General features: G+C 39.8%; 2 protein-coding genes across 3 annotated transcripts; both read right to left on the bottom strand.

Moving 5' to 3' along the window:
- Nucleotides 1-5067: 5067 nt before the first annotated feature.
- ZNF688 (zinc finger protein 688) lies at nt 5068-6956 on the bottom strand. Of its 2 annotated transcripts, none has more exons than XM_044659761.1 (3): nt 6720-6956; nt 6487-6603; nt 5068-5661 (listed from the first exon to the last, which is right to left on the bottom strand). In XM_044659761.1, the coding sequence occupies exons 1-3, from the start codon at nt 6928-6930 to the stop codon at nt 5141-5143; spliced, it is 849 nt and encodes a 282-aa protein (XP_044515696.1). In that variant the 5' UTR covers nt 6931-6956; the 3' UTR covers nt 5068-5140. The 2 variants fall into 2 exon arrangements, with proteins under 2 accessions (XP_044515696.1, XP_044515703.1); XM_044659768.1 differs by having other exon boundaries at nt 5068-5658.
- A 1171-nt stretch (nt 6957-8127) lies between these two features.
- On the bottom strand, nt 8128-11861 carry LOC123249599 (zinc finger protein 785-like). Its single transcript, XM_044678696.1, has 4 exons — nt 11755-11861; nt 11397-11677; nt 11179-11295; nt 8128-10224 (listed from the first exon to the last, which is right to left on the bottom strand). Exons 1-4 carry the CDS (start codon nt 11859-11861, stop codon nt 9392-9394), a joined length of 1338 nt encoding a protein of 445 aa, XP_044534631.1. The 3' UTR covers nt 8128-9391.
- Between the last annotated feature and the right edge of the window lie 9931 nt (nt 11862-21792).

Here is a 21792-nt window from a genome sequence, read left to right as displayed (position 1 = left end):
TGGTGAACAAATGCCTTCACCCAGCTGGCTTGGATTCCATCTAGTGTTCCAAGCCCTCCAGCAGCATATTTGATTATAGCACCTACTCATGGTCAATAGTGGAACTGGCTTGACCATCAGGGGAAAATGGTGCCATTTTTAGGGAATCTCTAGATTGACTCTTTTCTAGTGTTAAAACAAAAAAGCACAAGATAGATGATCGAATTAACTATGAATTGGTCTTGCCTCTTTCCCAGCCACCCTAGCTGGTTACTAAATTTATGAATGTTTTCCTTTGCAGAGGACTCATTCAAAACCTCTGGAGCCCTACCCTTTTTCTCAATGCTTTCCTAGAGACCCAGTCCAGTCTACCTTATTGGCCATTACTTGGCTATTGTGCCTTGGGTGTTGTCCCTTTCCACCTTCTAAAAGAAGATTAAAAAAAAAAAAAAAAAAAGATGATTTAACCCCTCTTCTTTGTATGTCATTAGGGAACCCAAGTACCATGGTACATGGTTCTGTTTAGGAACTCAGAATACAATCTTTCTGACTTTAAGTACATTAGGGGCAGCAAGGTGGCTCAGTGGATAGAGCCAGTGCTGGAAATGGAAGGTCCTGGGTTCAAATCTAGCTTGAGACACTTTCTAGTTGTATGACCCTGGGCAAATAACAACCCCAATTACCTAGCCCTTACTATACTTTTATGGTTAACTTTTAAAAGGTTTTACAAAAAGTTTTATACTCGTCTACTTGATTTAAGTCAGTGACTATCTTTTGAATGGTTACAACCTCATTTCCCATTTCCCGACACATTTTTAAGAATGAAAATTTGCTTATTTACTCATACTCATTCTTCCCACTAACAGGGAAAAAGGTACCTCTTTTTCCATTCCTTCTCCAGCTTTGCTCTTCATTTTATCCCTTGCCACTCTGCACTTGGACTTGATTCCCTCAAATAACCTCATTCTAATGCCAACATTTCCAGTCTCTCCTTTTCCATTTTCCCTTTTAGGTTCTTAAACATTTCTCCACAGAATTACAGATTATCTATTTCAGAGCTAAAAGGAAACAGCTCTCACATGAGAAACATGGAGAAGTTGTAACTTGGTAATGTCACAGTAGTTAGGCTAGAATAAGAATAAACATTTCTTAACTTCTAGTCCATTGGGGGCCAATTTCCACTGCTAAAGTACCAAACTTATTTTGGATTAGAAACTTTATTGTTAAAGAGAGCAGTTTAAAAATCTCCATCCTTCATTCCCTTAGTCCCATCCCTCTCCCTACTCTGCTATACTAACTTACAGGGGAAAAAAACGACATGCAGTTAGGCATGAGATCTCTAAAACTGTACCTAATTCAGAATTTCTCAATTTCTTCTTACCTCTTCTTCCTTGCCCTTCAGGCTCAGCTGCAGTTATCTTCTCATTTCAAAGGCTAACAACGCTTCCACTTGTGCCTTTCACAGTATACCTAACTCATTTCAGGACCCTTGCTCTTTCTCCAAGGCCTTCAGTTTCTCTCCCCAATGCTTTCTTCCCTTTTATCTTCAAGAACATGCTCTGGTTTTCTCATACTTGAAAGTGGAAGCCTAACATAGAAGGAGGAGGAGTTTGGGATTTAGAGTTCAGGACTTGAATGTGAATGCCAGCTCTGTCCTGTGTGACTTTGGGCAACACACTTAATTTCTCTGGGTCTCAGTTTTCTTCCTCATCTATAAAATGACTAGTTGTATTAAATGAAGTCACTTAAATGCTAAGCTTCAGTTCCACCAGGAGGATAATAAAACTAGTATTTACCTTAAAGGGTTGTTGATCAAATCAGATAATATATGCAATGTACTTTACAAACAAGTACCATACAAATGTCAGTTATTATAAAGACCTATATATTCCCTTGGTGGAGCCACTATTATTTCCTTTCATTCACTGCTAAAATTCTCAAATGAGTATTAATTAATATTCAATGCTTCTACTTCACAACCTATTCTCCTTAACTTCCAGAAATGTGATTTCTATACCTACCACTCAATGAAATTGCTCCTTCTTCAAGGTCACCAGTGGTGTGTTGATTGCAAAATCATTTTTCAGCCTCCTTGGTAGGATCTGACATCCCTTCCAGTGTGATTCCAGCATACTATCTCCAGATTAATCTTCCCAACAGTCTCTGCTCCCTTTATTTTTCTTCTGTTGGAAGGACAGTTGCAACAGTTTCAGCCTCATCTATTCAAATGAGTTTGTCAAGGCTGAAAAACGGGAAATGGAAAAAGGCAAAGATGTTGACCTTATCACTGTTTCCTACAAAATTAAACATAATGTAAAGCAACAACCATAGTAAGGAGGCCCAAAAGCAGAAAGAAACAGCTTCGATAAGAAAACACATGATAAACTGGTTTAAAATACAAACTCATTTGCAAAACTCTTAAGAGGAAGGTAGAATATTACAAGAATTATTTCATAAAACAGCAAAAAAGTAGTGAAAGGGAAAAATGCTACAGAAAGCTTGACATGGGAACCAATCAAGTAACATAAATTCAAAAGCATTCATAGGTTAAACAGGCAAGAAGTGGATGCTTAGAATGGAATAGAATAGAGCAGAATAGAACAAATTAATCAACATTCCTCTAACCATCTATTTTCATCATCAGTGACAGAGGAATTCTATTTGGACCTTAACGCCTGAATGCCTAATGTGCTATGTGGGAAAAGTGATATGATGTTTAGGCAGACAAAAAAGTATATATCACAGAAATTCATTATGGAAGTAACAATCTTGAAATCAACGGCTGATCATTTAATGAGATATCTATGTGAAGAGAAGGTAAAAAGGGGGAGGAAATGATGGATATTATTACCCAAAAAAAGGTGAATGAGAGGTTGTCAAAGCTACTGATCCAAATAACTACATTCTCTTTTTTTTTTTTAGTGTGAGGGGAGGGGAAGAGGTAAACATTCTCATCCTTATAACATCTTTTGAGAATGATACACATCTCCTGGTAGCACTGATGAAAAACGAAGGGGATGATAGTCTTTCACAATTCTCTATGGTGAACCACATCTTTGGAGTCATGTGATTAAACAGGGCAGAGAATACAAAGATCCACTGTGTAAAGTCCCCCACTCTCATAAAATAGATATTTGATTCAATAGAACATAACTCTGTCTTAAAAGTTTCTCTTCCAACAAGAAGACTCTAAGTCATGGATTAATATAATGCAGTTTCCCAAAAAATGTGACCACAGAGGTAACTGCTCAGTCACTTTCTGATTACTAACAAAAAGCTAGGCACAATAGAGTGAGTCTGAGTTCTGAGATACAGCCCTTATGTACCTTATATGATTCCCATCCTTGGCAACAAAGTTTCAGATCATAAAATACATTTTGGAGCACATATAAAGAGATGTACACACTTCTTTGGTTTTTCTACATTATCTAGCACTTTGGTAATAAACACGGTTTCAATCCTTTGGATGCTTCCCCCATTCTAGAAGTGCCTCCCTTTGTGTCTGTGAAGAGCCTAAATTTGGTAGGTCAAAGATTGTATGCTGATGAAGCAGTGGTCCAAAGATAAGGAGATCTGGATTCTGGTTTGGTTTTTCTTCTCTATTTGTTAACGTGGGGAAGTCATACAACTTCTGTAAAATTCAGTTTTCTACTTGAACTAGGAGATCTCTAAGGCCCTTTCTAAACTTAACAGAAATTACTTTTTTTTTTACAATATGAACTTTGTATTCCAGCTAAAGACCATCCTCATGTCCACTCTAAATCTGGTTTTTGCTCCCACCACTTTTCTGAAGTTTACCATTGCCTTTCTAATCATTAAAATCAATGGCCTTTTCTCTCAGTCCTCATTCTCTTTTACCACTGTGCAACATGATACTATTGACTATCCTCTTCTTTGTGACACTCTTCCCTTGGCTTCCAAGATTTGCATGTTTGCTGCCTCTCTGACTATTCTCTTTTTTGCCCTGCTTTCTTTCCCTTCCTGCCCCATAATAGGCATTCTCCAAATTCTCTGCCTTTGCCCTCTTTTTCTTCTTTCCACTCTCCCTTCATGATCTTATCCATTCCTCTAAATATTACTTTCATGTCTCTATTGTTAGGCCTAATCTTAAACCCCAAAGTCCTGTCTTTGACAACTCCCAGTTGATTATTTTCACCTAGGTCCAGTGTACACTTTAAACTCAAAACACTGAATCAGAAATCTTCTGCTCCCCTGTGCTCACTAAATCACATTCTCAATTTGACTTCCCCTGTGCTGTCAATATCATCATTTTCTTAAACATTGAAGCTTGAAACTGTGGCATCATCTTTGACTCCTGTCTTGCACATCCTATATCACACTAGCCCAACAGCTACAAAGACCTACAATTCTTTTATTGTGATTTTCTATTCTTTCCTTTATTACTGAACTTCCAATAGGCTAGGTAATGTCATCATTACCACTCACCTGAACCACTACTACTTTTATGTGTTGCTCTTGATGCTCTGATTGATGCTATTTTCCCATTATACATTGTTTCAGATTCTTTAACTCTTCACCCCCCCCCATGCCTTCTCTAACTCAAACCTCTGGGTTGGTTGCTAATCCTTATTTCCCAACATTTATCCCTTATTGCAGAACTATTGCCTACTCTGATGTTTGCTATACGGAAAACGCAAATACTGTACATTTGGTCCTAGATCTCTAGTTTTGCCTTGACCACTCTTTGGGCTTTAACTGCTATTGTATCTATCCCCTAAGAATCATTCAGTTATGGTTCATCGTTTCTGGCCCCAGTTCCTCATCTCATTTTGTATGTTTTCTCAGGGCTAGCGATACTTTTGTTCATATAGTAAAGTGCAGAAGGACATCAGCTTGTACTAGACTGTAATTCTAGTTATTGGACAGCTTGATTAAAAGCTAGGCTACTCCATAACTTCTACTTGCATGAATGGATTTTTTTATAAAGTTTAATTTGAACTTTATACAGGCATATTTTCCCCCACTTTCGAACAAATATGGAATTAGGCCCACAAAGGAGTAATGAGGAACTGGCTTCAGGCCCCAAGTCTTGCTTGGTTACTCCCTTCCATGCCCATTAGAGCCTACCTCTAGTACTTTGACCATGTTTAGACCTTCAGCTCCTCTCCAATCACTTCTCCCCCATCCCCAGTGAAGCAGGTCATCCACACTCCTCAAAGATGTCTGGGTAGTGCCGGAATAACACAGGAGGGTCCCGGTCACCCCGAACAGGGGCGAGTGGCACAGCCCGTATCCCAGGTCGACGACCCCTGCGTCCCCCAGAGCAAGATCGATGGATCCACTGATGAGCTTCAACAGCAGACTTCCTTTTGAAGCGCATTCCACACTCAGGACAAGGAAAGGGCCGTTCACCAGAGTGCATTCGCCTATGGCTGACCAGCAGGGAGGGATACGTAAAGCGGCGTCCACAATCAGGACAGGCATGGCGCCGCTGGCCAGGCTGGGTGTCCAACGGAGGTTTTGGGATAGAGGGCTGAAGTAAAGTCTTGCTGAAGCCAGCCTTAGATGGTGACTCTGGCAATTCCAAGGATCCATTGTGTGTTGAGTCTATAAGTTTGAAGCTAGGTTCAAGTAGTTGGCCTCTCACATGTGTGTCCAAAGGGTTCCTGGCTTGGGGCTCTTCTCTCTTCCAGTTCTCCTTCTTTATGCTCCAGTTTCCTGCTGAGAGATAAGGAAAATACCAAGCTCAAAATCTAGCTTCTTCTATTACAGTTTATTCCTGATCTGATGAGAGAACTGCCTTTCTGTGAAAGGCATCAAAAGTCATACTGCTGAATGTGGATTCACTATCTGGAAAGCAATAACTTAAGGGTGAATCTGTAACTCAAACTCTGACTTACTGAAATTCTGGATGGCTGGGTCTGAACACCTCTGACCTCAAAGAATCAAGGGAGAGATCTTCACCCTCACAGCTGGTCTGCCTGTGACCTCTGTTAGTTAAAATATGCTCTTTCACTATTCTTCTAGTAAGAACTTAAAAGTCAGAACCCATCAATCCTGAAATATGTCCCAAACTGAACTCTTACTCATAGGAAAATCACCTCTTCTTCTCATTTTCCCATAGTATCCCAGTTCTTCTGTCACAGGCTTGAAAAGTCAGTCTCTTTAACCCATCATTCCCATCTGTCCCAAACGTTCCTTAAGTTACGGTCATGTAATCATTTTTCAATGCATCCTATGTGGCCCTCAACAGTGCAGATACCTTTTTGAAAGATACTCTTTTTTTTTTTTTTTTATTTTAAACCCTTAACTTCTGTGTATTGACTTATAGGTGGAAGAGTGGTAAGGGTAGGCAATGGGGGTCAAGTGACTTGCCCAGGGTCACACAGCTGGGAAGTGTCTGAGGCCGGATTTGAACCTAGGACCTCCCGTCTCTAGGCCTGGCTCTCAATCCACTGAGCTACCCAGCTGCCCCCCGAAAGATACTCTTTAAGTAATTCTCCTGGGAAAAAAACTGGGGCCTTCAGTCATCTCCTCCTTCCTTACCTCTACAAGCTGTTCTCTGATTTCTCCCCAACTCCTCTGGATCCTCTGCAGCCGGACCCCAGACCTCTGTCTCTTGTTCCACCCAGGAGATAAGGGCAGGTTTGGGGCCTAGGAATCCTGGGGAGAGGAAATGGGAGGCATCTAAGAATGGGGCTAGATTTAGTGAAAATCTCGAGTGGAGGCAGATGAGGCCAGCTCCGAGAGCAGCTCAGAGAGTCCGCCCGGACACTCACCCAGCGCGCCCAGGTGGCTGTAGGTCTCTCGCATCACGTCCCTGTAAAGGGCCCTCTGCTCGGGGCGCAGCCGTCCCCACTCCTCCTGGGAGAAGTACACGGCCACATCGGAGAAGCTCACGAGGCCCCTCGCCCCCGGGCCGGGTGTGCTCATCTTCCCCGGGGGTGCTTGGGTCCGTGTAGCGCACGGGCCGCGGTGGCCTGGCCACATCACAAGTCCCGGGATCTCCCAGAGAGCGGGCGTCAGTTCCCTCCAGGGTCCAGAGAGCGCGCTCGCGCTTACGCGTGCGCAACTTTCCACCCTGGCTCCACCCCTTCCCAAGCTGCGGCCTCAGCCAGGGGTGGGGGAGTGGGGGGGGTGGTAAGATCGAGGCCCAGGTCCGAGAGCTGAAGGACTCCTCCTAGGCCGAGGAAGGGAAGGTCCCAGAAAAAGCTTGCGGGGAACTGCTTCTGGATTGAGCCCGAGAGAACTGTTCTCTGGCACTTGAGCCACCGGAAGCCGAATGCCCTTAAAGTACATGGCAGCATCCTGACTTCACTCCGCCAACACAAACGGTTGTTTCTGCGTGGTTACCTGCAGCTGCCCTCTTCCAAAATGGCCGCTAGGCCAGCTTCTTGGCTTTTTTTCACTCAACCTTTCTTACAATGGCTGCAGAGAATTTGGGTGGGAGTCTGAACCCTATCTTGGAAAAAATACAAAATATCATCCTGGCCAGAACTACCTACCGCTAACGCACAACAGTATGCCAAGTATATGTATCTTTCTAAAATACAACAGTAAGTGCCTAATAAATGTTTGAAATTAATAAAAGGGGGTACCAAAATTTCATCTTTGGAATTGCTACAAGGTGTGTAGTGAGTGGTCTGGGGAAATGAAATTTACAAAAATATGCCAATGTTAACATCCTTTCGAAAAGAGAGGATGCTTCTAAGAAGTAGAGGGTGCAGAAAGATGAGGGAAGTGTCCCCAAAGAAAAATGGCCTAGAGAAAATGCTTAATTAATATAGGATAGCAAATTTCAAGCAGTCAAGAACCTTAAGGGTCACTCAATCCGTCCCCACATTTTTTAGATGACACTGAGGCCCAGAGATTATATATGTACAAGACCACACTGATAGGTGCCAACATGGGGATTTAATCCCAGGTCCTCTAATTCTCAATCCTCTGTATACCATCCTACCAATGTGACAACAGAAAGCAAATTTTAAAAGAATTTGCAACCAGACAAATCCATGGTGTAGAAAACTGGGCATAAAGACTACTATGTGACAATACTTTATGAGCTGGAAAGAACTTTGTATAACATAAAAAGGTCAAAAAGACGAGGTGAAGGAAAATTATGGAAGCCCAGTTAGTTTTTACAGGATTTGTCAGGACACCCTTTCATTGTAAGATATGGGTCTTGAATTAAGACCATTTTACTTATTTAAAATAATTATTTGTGCAAACAACTACTGTTTGGCAAAAGAAACAAAGTAGTCTGATATTCCATATAGACAAAATAATTTAATAGTCAACAAGTATGAATAAGGCACTTGCAAGGGATAGTCCAGAATTATTTTTACGAAACTGAGCAAGAGAAACATGTATAAAATGTCAGAAGAATGAACACAAACAGAAAAAAGAAAAAAGAAAAAAAGAACAATTATAAATCCCTGCCATGAGAAAGAAGGTTGACATGTAATGAAACAATTATGTTACAGATTAGAATAGTTCTGTCAGTTGCTTGTAACTCCAGATAATAAGTAAAGGGAGCTATTAATTAAAAAAATCTATTTCCAGGGCAGGCCTGGATCAGTTAAAAATCTGTTTATCCCAGTGGAAAAAAACACAGTATAGGAAAAATGAAGGTACTGTTAAGGTACTGCCCTACACCTAGGGCATTCCACTCTTCAGCCTTAATACTTGGGTTGAGTTGAAGGAAAACATAGAAAATTAGCTTTGGACCTCTGCCACAAGACAATGGACATTCTCCCTTTTAGAGTACCCAGAATAAATATTTGGTAAATGCTCATATATGGAGCATCTTTTCCAGAATGGGGCATGGATACAGTAGAACATTCCTATCTCAAGGAAAAAGTAGGGCTCAGAGATTTTACGTTCAAATTTCAAGGTGACTAGCCAGCTGCCTAGAGCCAATCTATTTTAGGGGTGGATGCATGGATTATCTAATAGGCTAATTGTCCATGGGGCACTTCCATGTCTGAACAGGACATGATCTACCAGACCTTTCATGAGGCAATGCCTTCTAAAAGAAAACCAATTCTATGTCCAGCTCTGTCAAAATAATAGAGGAGGGAATATTGCCTTCTTCTCTTTGAGAACCGCAAGGGATAGAACCTATATTTAATTCCCTTCTTGGTCCCAAAACATTTTGGAACCATGAGTAGATTACCAAGAAAGGCTGGAGTTTCAACTCAATCTGTTATGATCAACTCAATCTGTTATGATCAAGCTGTCTAACTTAAACTCCTTATTGAGATCATCAGTTCTGTTATTCATCTCCTGTTTGCATAATACTCCTCACAGCAGTTCTACCAGATTTCCTGTCACTTTACACCCTCAGTTCTTATCACTGCCCTCCCAGCACATAGATGGCCTGACCTCATGCTTTATAGAGAAGATACAGCCCTCTGGTGTTAGCTTTTTCAGGTCTCTCTCTCATATTCCCTCACCCACACTCCTGGAATATATCTGGGTAGTAACGACAGTGCACAGGAGGATCCCGGGCACCCTGGACAGAGGATTCTGCTGCAGACTGTCTTGCTGATGGCATGCTTCTCCAAATCTCAGTACCAGAACGATGGATCCACTGGTGGGCTTCAAGAGCGTACTTCCTTTTGAACCTCTTCCCACACTCAGGGCATGGAAAAGGCCTCTCATCAGAATGAATGCGTCTGTGGCTTATTAGTAAGGAGGAATAAGTGAAGCGGCAACCACATTCTGCACAGGAGTATGGTTTCTCTCCTGTGTGGGTACGACGATGAGTAGCCAGTTGGTAGGGATAGACAAACTGTCGCTTGCAATCAGGACAGGAATAGGGTTTTTCACCTGTGTGTGTGCGCCGCTGATGGATGACCAGCGATCTTCTCTGTCTGAAGCAGCGTCCACATTCAGGGCAGGTGTAGGGCTTCTCACCTGTGTGAATTAGCTGGTGTTGGACAAGATACTTTTTTTGGAAGAATCGTGCCTCACACTGATCACAGGAGTAGGGACGCTCCCCAGAATGCATTCGCTGGTGGCTGACCAGTAAATAGGGATAAGCAAAGTGTCTTCCACAATCAGGACATGTATATGACCTCTTTTGGTTGGGATTACATTGGTGAAGTGCAGTGATAGAGTGTTTATGCAAAGTCTTGCCACAATCAGCGCAGGAAGAGCTGCTGCCTTCTTGCTGTGGGTTTGGCACAGCCTCAAATGAAAAACTGTTCTTCCTATGTGTTTCATCAGGTTCCTGGACTCCAGGCCCTTCTCTCTTCCATTTCTCAGCCTTGTTCCTGGTTCCTACAGAAAAAAGGGAGTGTTTAGAATTCAGATCAAAAATCTGTCAGATCTGTCTAATAATGTCTATTTTGAAAATAACATGAAGCAAAACAGAAACTGACATGGGATTCACACACTCAGGAGAATTAAAAGGGATTAACTACCTATAGCTAGTTTGATGTTGTAGGTGTTCTTGTGGCTTTCCAGGAATAAGTCGGTAATCATATAACCAATGTCAGTTCAGAAGGATCACAGAGATTTAGCTCTTCCTTCCATAGAAAACAGTCATTGTCTGTGGGACAAAAACTTCCTTGAGTAACACTGAGTTAACATTAGAAGATTAATTATACACAGTTAATATTCATATTAACTGTATTGTTTCTTTGGTGATAGTTTTAAGATTCAATGAGATTCTGCAGTCAGGAATAGAAATAACTCATTAAACATGACCTAGCATTATTCACTGAATAAAATATATTAGAATCACTAAGAAGTAGGGGATTATGGAGTGGTGCAGTAGATAAGAGTACCTGGTCTGAAGTCAAGAAGACTCATATTCCTGGGTTCAAATCTGGCCTCAGACTCTATAGCTGTGAGACTCAGGGCAAGTTACTTAATCCTGTTTGCCTCAGTTTCCTCAAAAGTAAAATGAGATGGAGAAGGAAATGGCTAACCACTCCAGCATCTTTGCCAAGAAAACCCCAAATGGGCTCACAAAGAGTAGGACAGTACTGAACAACAATGATACCAGGATCATCTTAGGGGCATAATAAGAAGGGCTGAGTTCTGCACAACTCATGAAAAAGGGCTGCAATCAGATTTATTTCTCCAACCCTGCTTGAACTCCAGTAATGGGAAGAAGAAACACAGATCTGGTACCAGAATATCTTAGTCGAAAAGGCTCTTTAGAGGACAGCTGTGGGTAAGACTGGCCAAGGAAAAATGTGGGTGTATTAGACTGAACTATCTTCTCACCTCCAAAGCCTTCCTTTCCTCTCTTCTCTACCTCCTCGGGGTTTCGGGCATCTGGACCCCAGACCTCTGTCTCTTTATCCATCCAGCAGATGAGGGCAGGTTTGGGGCCTGGGAAACCTGGAAGGTGAACAGAAAGTTGGGAGCCCACAGTGGAAGGTCAGATCTGGCCCACGGTTATGAGCTCCCCTCCCCAGGCCCCGCGCAGACGCTCCCCTCACCCAGCGCGCCCAGATGACCGTAGGTTTCCCGCATGACGTCCCTGTAGAGGGCCCTCTGCTCGGGGCGCAGCCGCCCCCACTCCTCCGGGGAGAAGTACACGGCCACATCGGAGAAGCTCACAAGACCCCTTGTCCTCGGCTCAGGCCCACTCATCCTCCGCCCCGGCGAGCTCTCGCGTGCCCTTTCCTTCACCGACACACGGGTACGGGCCTGAACTTTCGGGTGTCCGAAACTCAGGGAGTCTGGAGCCACCCCACCGGCCCACGAGACCGGAAGCGACCTGGCGGAGATCCCAGTCCAAGAGGCTGAAGTAGTTGTTGGGGTTAGTCAGGTGAGCACTAGCCGGATGTGAGGCACAGGAAGTCGTTCAGAGTGCTCTGAAAGCCTGGTAGTGCACTGCCTTCCTTGCCCCTACTTCGGATTAGGTTCTTGTCTGGTCTCGGGTCAGCGCCCTTTTCCAACATGGCGACAGGCTTGCTCCCTTACTTTGAGAGTCCCTCCTCCAGTACGGTGGCCGCAGAGAATCGCGGGGTTTTGGGTTCCCAGGGAGGTGATTGTGGGGTAGAAGGAATTCAGGCTCCTGCTCTTCACCAGTATTAGAGTGCACCGCATCCTGAGGTACTTGGAATAAGATTGGTATGCATTGGAAAGTGGGAGGTTAGAGTAATGCCTGACTGTGAACCTTCGGAGTCCAAAGCTGGCACCAGAGTGTGTGGAAGTTTTGCACCATGTTCTTGCGTGCGGAAGTCGCTTGCTGCATCTTCGAACCCTGCCCTATGCCCACCCGGCTTCCGAAACCCCCACGGTGTGTTTTGCACATATTAGGCGAGAGTCTGAACGACCAGATTTCCAATGCAGCTCCAGACCGCTACTAGTCCTGTTATCTGGGGAAGGTTATTTCAGCTCTGCCTGCCTCAGTTTCCTCAGCTGTAAAATGAGATAATAGTGTACACGTCTCAAGATTGTTGAGATAATTATAAAGAGCTGGGCATATTGTGCTATTGGCACAAAGTGACTGGCACATTGTAAGCCCTTTGTAAATATTAACTACTACTACTGTTACTAATTTATTATTAAAATATTCATGTTTCCCCTCTGTTAATAGAACATAAACTCCTTGAGGGTAAGTGCTTTTTCTTTCCCTTAAGTCTCCCCTCTCCAAACCAACTCCGTAAGGACAAAATTATATTAATCCTCTACTCTAGAAGTTTTAGTTCTTCTCTATCACCCCTAGCATAGGTGCAAATTTCCTTGTTTGTCCTTTAAAGGCCAAATCTTGGCCCCCAAATGAAAGGATCCTGAAAAAAAAATTTGTTAGGTTAATAAGCTTAAACAAAACGATTGAGATTGCCTACTTTATTCCAATTCAAACACCTCAGTTTAGTTATCCCAAATTTAAAATGTCCAAAATGGACCTTCATTATCTTTTCCCCCAAAATCCCTCTACTTCTGTACCTGCTCTATTTCTGAAAAGGGGTTATTGCTGGTCAGTTGTGTCCAACTCTATGACCCGATTTCAGATTTTCTTGGCAAAGATACTGTAGAGTTTTGCCATTTCCTCTCCAGCTCATTATATAGATGAGGAAACACACATTCCCTCCAATACTTATTATTTTCCTTTACTATCATATTGGCCAATCTGCTAGGTGTAAGGTGATATCTCAGAGTTCTTTTGATTTGCATTTCTCTAATCAGCAGGGATTTAGAATACTTTTTCATATGATTATTAATTTCTTTAATTTCTTCCTCTGAGAACTACCTATTCATATCCGTTGACCATTTGTCAATTGGGGAATGACTTGGTTTCTTATAAATTTGGCTTAGTTCTCTATATGTTTGAGAATTGAGACCCTTATGAGAGAAATTTGTTTTAAAAATATTTTCCCAGTTTGTTGTTTCCCTTTTAATCTTGGTTGCATTGGGGTATTTTTGTACAAATCTTAATCAATTAATATATTCAAATTAATTCAAAATTAATATAATCAAAATTATATCTTTTACATCTCACAATGTTCTCTATCTCTTGTTTGATCTTAAATTCTTCTCTTCTTCATAGATCCATTGGTAGACTATTCTGTGTTCACCTAATTTACTTATAATATCACTCTTTATGTTTTATACCCATTTTGAACTTATCTTGGTATAGGGTGTGAGATGTTGATCTAAACCTAACTTTGCAATTCATATTCTTAAGAGAAGTTCCATGATAGCTCAGGGTCACAATCCAGTATGTATGAGAGACAAGACTTGAACCTTGACTCTGAGACCAGGTTTTATTCATAATGCTACATTGCCTATCATTGACTTATGTAAGATATGAATCAGAACAAAACTGAAATCTTTTGAGTTTGGGCTTGGTCTCTCCTATCTAAACTAGGTTCACTGTGTGGTATAGATGATCCTATTTTTCTTATTCCTTTAAGTTTCTCTTGGTGCCATCTTATATTCCCCCACCGTTTTTCTTTCTTTTTTTGTGTGTGTATCATCTTAGACCACTTAGTACCCCAACCTTTCCCTATGTATAGTTCTTCTAATTACTATAATAGCGAATACAATTTTTGAGAGTTACAAATAACATTTTCCCATATAAGAATATAAGTAATTTGATCTTATTGAAGCCCTTAAAGAAGAACCTTAAATTTTTTTTTTCTTTCCCCTCTCTTATTTACCTTTCCATGTTTCTCTTGGTTTTTGTGATTGGATATCAAACTTTCCATTTAATCCTTGTCTTTTCTTTATAAATACTTGGAAATCTTCTATTTTGTTGAATGCTCATACTTTCCCCTGGAAGTATATAGTCAGTTTTTGAAGCCGTCCAGCAGCTCCATGAAAATTCCTATTGGGTAGGACACTCAGAAAGGGGAACTTAGGACTGTGTGAAAATGGGTTATGGGTGAAGGACTAATGGAAAGAGAACATAAGGTGAGAATAAAGACAGACAGACATAGAAAGTTCTGGCGTAAGATAGACAGCGAGTAAGCTCTGGTGGTCAAGAGCTTCATAGTTCAGAGCTCTGATGGTTAAGAGCTTCATCCTCAACTGTCATATTCTACTTTTATTGGGGTTGCAACCTTACAGGGGGAAGGGGAGAGCCAAGTGGTTTGATACATTAACATTATGAGGTAATCATCAGGAAATACAAACTGCCAGAACCTAAAACAATAGGTAGAGCTAACACCTGGATCAGGAGCTGATATGGCCTAAGGCATCTACTGATGTTTGATACATATATTAATTGATCATTGTAGGTAAAGTAAAGAGACTGAGATAGCTGACCAGTCTTCTGGAGTGTAGCCTTAGGGAAGGGCTAGGAATTTGGCAAGGTTGAGGTTCAATTTAACTCAAGATTCCAGAAATCAATCATTAGCCATACAAGAGTCAGTTTTTGAGCACTCTTAAAATAATATCACAATTAATGTATAACTGGATTGGTACAGTTTTAATGGGTAGATGATCCTTGGTTGTAGACCCAATTCTCTTGCCTTTCTGAATATCATATTACAAGTCTTGCAGTCTTGTAGTGTGGAGGCTGCCAGATCCTGTGTAATCCTGATTGTTGTTCCTTGATATCTGAATTGTCTCTTTCTGGCTTCTTGTAATATTTTCTCCTTAACTTGGAAGCTTTTGAATTTGGCTGTTACATTCCTGGGGGTTCTCTTTTGAGGATTTAGTGTAGAGGGTCTTCTATGGGCTGTTTCAATGTCTATTTTGCCCTCTTATTCAAGGACATTGGGGCAGTTTTATTAGATAATTTCTTATAGTATGACATCTAGATTTCTATTTGTCTCTGATTTTTCTGGAAGGCCAATAATTCTCAAGTTGTCTCTTCTGGACATGTTTTCTTGATCTATCATCTTCTCATTGAGATATTTCATGTTTCCTTCTATTTTGTCAGTCTTTTGATTTTGCTTTATTAATTCTTGCTGTCTTGTGAGATCATTGGCTTCTACTGCCCAATTCTAGCCTTTAAAGACTGATTTTCAACTATAATCTTTTGGTTTTCCTTTTTAGTCTGGTCTATCTGGCTCTTCATGACTTCCAGATGGTCATTTCTGGTCTTCGATTTGCTTATCATTTCATTTGATTTCTGAGCCTCAATTTCTAATTGTGAAATTCTGCCTTTTAAACTGTTATTTTCTTTTTGAAATATTTCCTACTTTTCTTGCTAAATCTCTTCTACCTTTCTCATGATCTCAGATTGGAACTCTTCAAGAGCCTGTGAGGCGTATGGGAAGGGGAGGGGAAGAATATTATTATAAGAAGGAGAGGAAGAGAGTGTTAATATGTAATACTTAAACCTTACTCTCAGAGGAATCAATTCTGAGGGGGAAGAGCAGATAGATCCATTGGGGTAACAAATTCTATCTTATACTACAGGGAAAATCAGAAGGGAAAAACCAAGGTGGGAAGTGGGGCAAGTAGTACATAAAGGGAGGGAAAAAGGTGGGGAGGGAATCTAATTGACCCTAAAAAATAAATAACAAGAGGAGGACAAAAAGGGAGGGGGCAGGAAGGGAAGTAAAATAAGGGTGGGAATTAGGGGGACTGATTAAAAGCAAACCACTGGTTTAAAAGGAAATAGCAAAAGAAGAAAAGGCAGAATTAGGAGAGGACATCAAAATGTTGGGGAATACACAGATGACAATCATAACTCTGAATGTGAATGGGATGAACTCTCCCATAAAATGGAAGCAAATACCAGGGTGGATTAGAAACCAAAAGCCTACTATATGAGGCATGTAGACACACACAGGGTGAAGGTGAAAGGATGGAACAAAATCTATTGGGCTTTGACTGAGAAAAAGAAGGCAGGAGTTGCAATCTTTATAACTGATAAAGCCAAAGTAAAAAAAAAAAAAGAGAGAGAGAGATAGGGAAGGTAATTACATCCTGATAAAAGGCAGTATAGACAATGAGGAAATATCAGTACATAACATGTATGCACCAAATGGTATAGCATCCAGATTTCTAAAGGAGAAACTGGCAGCACTCGAGGAAGAAACAGATAGTAACACTATACTAGTGGGAGATCTAAACCTTCCTGTATCAGATCTAGATAAATCAAACCAAAAAATAAATAAGAAAGAGGTAAGAGAGGTGAATGAAATCCTAGAAAAATTAGAGTTAATAGATATGCAGAGAAAAATAAATAGGGACAAAAAGGAATACACCTTCTTTACAGCGGTACACGGTACATTTTCAAAGATTGACCATGCACTAGGACTATGGCAAACAAATGCAAAAAGTAGAAATAATAAATGCAACCTTCTTCAGATCATAATGCAATAAAAATAATAATTAGTAAGGGCATATGGAAAGGCAAATCAAAAATTAATTGGAGGGGCAGCTGGGTAGCTCAGTGGAGTGAGAGTCAGGCCTAGAGACAGGAGGTCCTAGGTTCAAACCCAGCCTCAGCCACTTCCCAGCTGTGTGACCCTGGGCAAGTCACTTGACCCCCATTGCCCACCCTTACCACTCTTCCACCTATGAGACAATACACCGAAGTTCAAGGGTTTAAAAAAAAATTAATTGGAGGGGGCACCTGGGTAGCTCAGTGGATTGAGAGCTAGGCCTAGAGAAGGGAGGTCCTAGGTTCAAATCCAACCTCAGACACTTCCCAGTTGTGTGACCCTGGGCAAGTCACTTGACCCCCATTGCCTACCCTTACCACTCTTCCACCTATAAGTCAATACACAGAAGTTAAGGGTTTAAAATTAAAAAAAAAATTAATTGGAAATTGAATAGTATGATTCTCCAAAATCAGTTAAAGAACAAATAGAAACAATAATTTTATTGAAGAGAATGACAATGATGAGACATCCTACCAAAATCTGTGGGATGCAGCCAAAGCAGTACTTAGGGGGAAATTTATATCCTTGAGTGCATATATTAACAGATTAGGGAGGGCAGAGGTCAATAAATTGGGCTTGCAAATATAAAAACTAGAAAGTGAACAAATTAAAAATCCGCAGATGAAAACTAAATTAGAGATCATAAAAATTAAAGGAGAAATTAATAAAATCAAAAGTAAAAGAACTATTGAATTAATAAATAAGACCAGAAGCTGGTACTTTGAAAAAAACAAATAAAATTGACAAAGTACTGGTCAATCTAATAAAAAAAAAGGAAAGAAGAAAACCAAATTAACAGTATCAAATATGAAAAGGGAGACCTCACCACTAATGAAGAGGAAATTAAGGCAATCATTAAAAACTATTTTGCCCAATTATATGGCAATAAACATAGCAATCTAGGTGATATGGATGAATATTTACAAAAATATAAATTGCCTAGATTAATAGCAGAAGAAATAGAATACTTAAATAATCCAATATCAGAAAAAGAAATTGAACAAACCATCAAAGAACTCCCTAAGAAAGAATCCCTAGGACCAGATGGATTCACAAGTGAATTCTATCAAACATTCAAAGAACAACTAATCCCAATACTATACAAATTATTTGACATAATAAGCAAAGAAGGAGTTCTACCAAATTCCTTTTATGACACAAATATGGTACTGATCCCAAAGCCAGGTAAATCAAAAACAGAGAAAGAAAACTATAGATCAATCTCCTTAATGAACATAGATGCAAAAATCTTACATAGAATACTAGCAAAAAGACTCCAGCAACTGATCAAGAGCGTTATCCAGGAATGCACAGATGGTTTAATATTAGGAAAACCATCCACATTATTGACCATATCAACAAGCTAACGAACAAAGATCACATGATTATCTCAATAGATGCTGAAAAAGTCTTTGACAAAATACAACACCTATTCCTATTAAAAACACTAGAAAGTATAGGAATAGAAGGGCCTTTCCTAAAAATAAAAAACTATATATATCTTAAACCATCAACAAGCATCATATGCAATGGGGACAAATTAGAAGCATTCCTAATAAGATTAGGAGTGAAACAAGGATGCCCATTATCACCTCTCTTATTTAACATTGTACTAGAAACACTAGCAAGTGTAATTAGAGAAGAAAAGAAATTGAAGGTATTAAAATAGACAACGAGGAGACCAAGCTATCACTCTTTGCAGATGATATGATAGTCTACTTAAAAAATCCTAGCGAATCAACTAAAAAACTAGTGTAAATAATCAACAACTTTAGTAAAGATGCAGGATACAAAATAAATGCACATAAATCATCAGCATTTCTATATATTTCCAACATCTCAGCTGCAAAAGTTAGAAAGACAAATACTATTCAAAATCACCCTAGACAATATAAAATACTTAGGAATCTATCTACCAAAACAAACAGCAATTATATGAAAACAACTACCAAACACTTTCCAAAAAAATAAAACTGGATTTAAACAATTGGAAAACCATTAATTGTTCATGGGTAGGACGAGCTAACATAATAAAAATGAACATTCTACCCAAATTAATTTACCTATTTAGTGCCATACCTTTCAAATTACCAAAAAACTTTTTTACTGAATTAGAAAAAACTATAACAAAGTTCATTTGGAAGAACAAAAGATCAAGAATATCAAGGGAAATAATGGAAAAAAATGTGAAGGAAGGGGGCCTAGCACTACCAGATCTTAAACTGTACTATAAAGCAGTGGTCATCAAAACAATATGGTACTGGCTAAGAGACAGAAGGGAAGATCAGTGGAATAGACTTGGGGTAAGTGACATCAGCAAGACAGTCTATGATAAAGCCAAAGAGCCTAGCTTTTGGGACAAAAATCCACTATTTGACAAAAACTGCTGGGAAAATTGGAAAACAATATGGGAAAGATTACGTTTAGTTGAACATCTCACACCCTACACCAAGATAAATTCAGAATGGGTGAATGACTTGAATATAAAGAAGGAAAATATAAGTAAATTAGGTGAACACAGAATAGTATACTTGTCAGATCTTTGGGAAAGGAAAGATTTTAAAACCAAGCAAGAGTTAGAAAAAAATTACAAAATGTAAAATAAATAATTTCGATTACATTAAATAATAAAGTTTGTGTACAAACAAAACTAATCCAACCAAAATTAGAAGGGAATCAACAAATTGGGAAAAAAATCTTTACAACAAAAACTGACAAAGGTCTAATTACTCAAATATATAAGGAGCAAAATCAATTGTATAAAAAATCAAGCCATTCCTCAATTGATAAATGGGCAAGGGATATGAATAGGCAATTTTCAGATAAAGAAATCAAAACTATCCATAAGCACATGAGAAAGTGTTCTAAATCTTCTTTAATTAGAGAAATGCAAATCAAAACAACTCTGAGGTACCACCTCACACCTAGCAGATTGGTTAACATGACAACAAAGGAAAGAGGTGAATGTTGGAGGGGATGTGGCAAAATTGGGACATTGATGCATTGCTGGTGGAGTTGTGAATTCATCCAACCATTCTGGATAGCAATTCGGAACTATGCCCAAAGAGTTTTAAAAGACTGTCTGCCCTTTGATCCAGCCATACCACTGCTGGATTTATACCCCAAAAAGATCATAAGGAAAAAGACATGTACAAAAATATTTATAGATGCACTCTTTGTAGTGACAAAAACCTGGAATACGAGGGTATGCCTTTCATTTGGGGAATGGCTGAACAAATTGTGGTATCTGCTGGTGATGGAATACTATGAGCTCAAAGGAATAACAAACTGGAGGAATTCCATGTGAACTGGAATGACCTCCAGGAATTGATGCAGAGCGAAAGGAGCAGAACTAGGCAAACATTGTACACAGAGACTGATACACTGTGATAAAATCGAATGTAATGGACTTCTGTACTAGTAGCAATGCAGTGATCCAGAACAATGCTGAGGGACTTATGAGAAAGAAAACTATCCATATCCAGAGGGAGAACTGTGGGAGTAAAAACACAGATGAAAAACAACTGCTTGAACACATGGATTGAGGGGGATATTATTGAGGATGTAGACACTAAACAATTACCCTAGTGCAACTATCAATAATATTCCATATTTCCAGTAGGTCTCGATCAATGATATATGTAAAACCTAGCATTTTGGCTACCGAGGGTAGTGGTGTGTGTGTGTGTGTGTGTGTGTGTGTGTGTGTGTGTGTGTGTGTGTGTGTGGTGGTGGTGGTGGTGGTGGTGGTGGTGGTGGTGGTAGTGAGGAGAGGGAAAGAACATGAATCATGTAACCATGGGAAAATATTCTAAAAATAAATAAACTAAAAAAAATTTTGGTTCATTTATAAGGAACTAAGTCAAATGTACAAGAAATCAAACCATTAATATGAACAGGCAGTTTTCAATGGAAAAAATAAAAACTATTGTCACATGAAAAAGTGTTCTAAATCTCTCCTGATTAGAGAAATGCAAATCAAGACAACTCTGAGGTACCACCTAGCATCTAGCAGACTGGTCAATATGACAGTAAAAGAAAATAATAAATGTTGGAGGGGATATGGCAAAATTGGGACACAAAAGCATTGCTGGTGGAGTTGTGATTTGATCCAACCATTCTGGAAAGCAATTTGGAATTATGTGTAAGAGGTTTTAAAAGAATGCATACCCTTTGATCCAGCAATACCACTACTAGATTTGTACCCCAAAGAGATAATAAAAATGGTTGTATAAAGATATTTATAGCTGTGCTCTTTGTAATATCAAAAAATTGGAAAATGAGAGGGTATCTCTTGATTGGGGAATGGCTGAACAAATTGTGGTATATGATGGTTATGGAATACTATTGTGCTATAAGGAATGATGAACTGCTTGATTTCTATATGAAGTGGAAAGATCTCCATGAACTGATGCAGAGTGAAATGAGCAGAACCAAGAGAATATTGTACACAGAGACTGATACATTGTGGAATGATCAAATGTAATTGGCTTTGCTACTAATAGCAATGCAGTGATCTAGGACATTCTCAAGGGACTTATGAGAAAGAATGCTACCCACTTCAAGAGAAAAAAACTGTGGGAGTAGAAACACAAAAGAAAAATATGTGATTTATCATTCTTTTATATGGGTACATGATTTGGAGTTTTGGTTTTAAAAGATTGCCTTATTACAAAAATGAATAATATGGAAATAGGTATAAAGTGATAACATATGTATACCCACTGGAATTGCTTGTCAGCTCCGGGATGGAGGAGGGAAGAGGGGAGGGAGAGAATGTGAATCATGTAACCATGAAAAAATATTTTAAAATAAATAAATAAAATTTAAAAATCAATCAACAAAGGGCAGCTAGGTGGTACAGTGGCTAGAGTACTTGGCCTGGGTTCAAATCTAGTCTCAGATTCTTCCTAGCTGTGTAACACCCCCCCACCCCTGCAAGTTACTTAACCTCATTTGCTTAACTCTTACCCTTTTGTCTTAGAGTTGTTACTCAGACAAAAAGTAAAAGTTTTTAGTGGAAATGCGCATTGGCCATGGCTGG

The sequence above is a fragment of the Gracilinanus agilis genome, chromosome 1 (genome assembly GCF_016433145.1).
Source record: "Gracilinanus agilis isolate LMUSP501 chromosome 1, AgileGrace, whole genome shotgun sequence".
Lineage (NCBI taxonomy): Eukaryota > Metazoa > Chordata > Mammalia > Didelphimorphia > Didelphidae > Gracilinanus > Gracilinanus agilis.
This window is presented reverse-complemented; position numbering and strand designations above follow the sequence as displayed.

What these genes read in the sequence shown, in the direction of transcription:
- ZNF688 (XM_044659761.1), bottom strand. Translation starts at nt 6,930, where the DNA reads ATGTGGCCAGGCCACCGCGGCCCGTGCGCTACACGGACCCAAGCACCC. An exon ending in CAGCCACCTGGGCGCGCTGG is followed by an intron (nt 6,604 to 6,719) that starts GTGAGTGTCCGG and finishes TCCTCTCCCCAG; the next exon opens with GATTCCTAGGCCCCAAACCT. An exon ending in TCAGAGAACAGCTTGTAGAG is followed by an intron (nt 5,662 to 6,486) that starts GTAAGGAAGGAG and finishes CTTATCTCTCAG; the next exon opens with CAGGAAACTGGAGCATAAAG.
- LOC123249599 (XM_044678696.1), bottom strand. Translation starts at nt 11,861, where the DNA reads ATGTTGGAAAAGGGCGCTGACCCGAGACCAGACAAGAACCTAATCCGA. An exon ending in AGCACTCTGAACGACTTCCT is followed by an intron (nt 11,678 to 11,754) that starts GTGCCTCACATC and finishes GATCTCCGCCAG; the next exon opens with GTCGCTTCCGGTCTCGTGGG. An exon ending in AGGAAAGGAAGGCTTTGGAG is followed by an intron (nt 10,225 to 11,178) that starts GTGAGAAGATAG and finishes TTTTTTCTGTAG; the next exon opens with GAACCAGGAACAAGGCTGAG.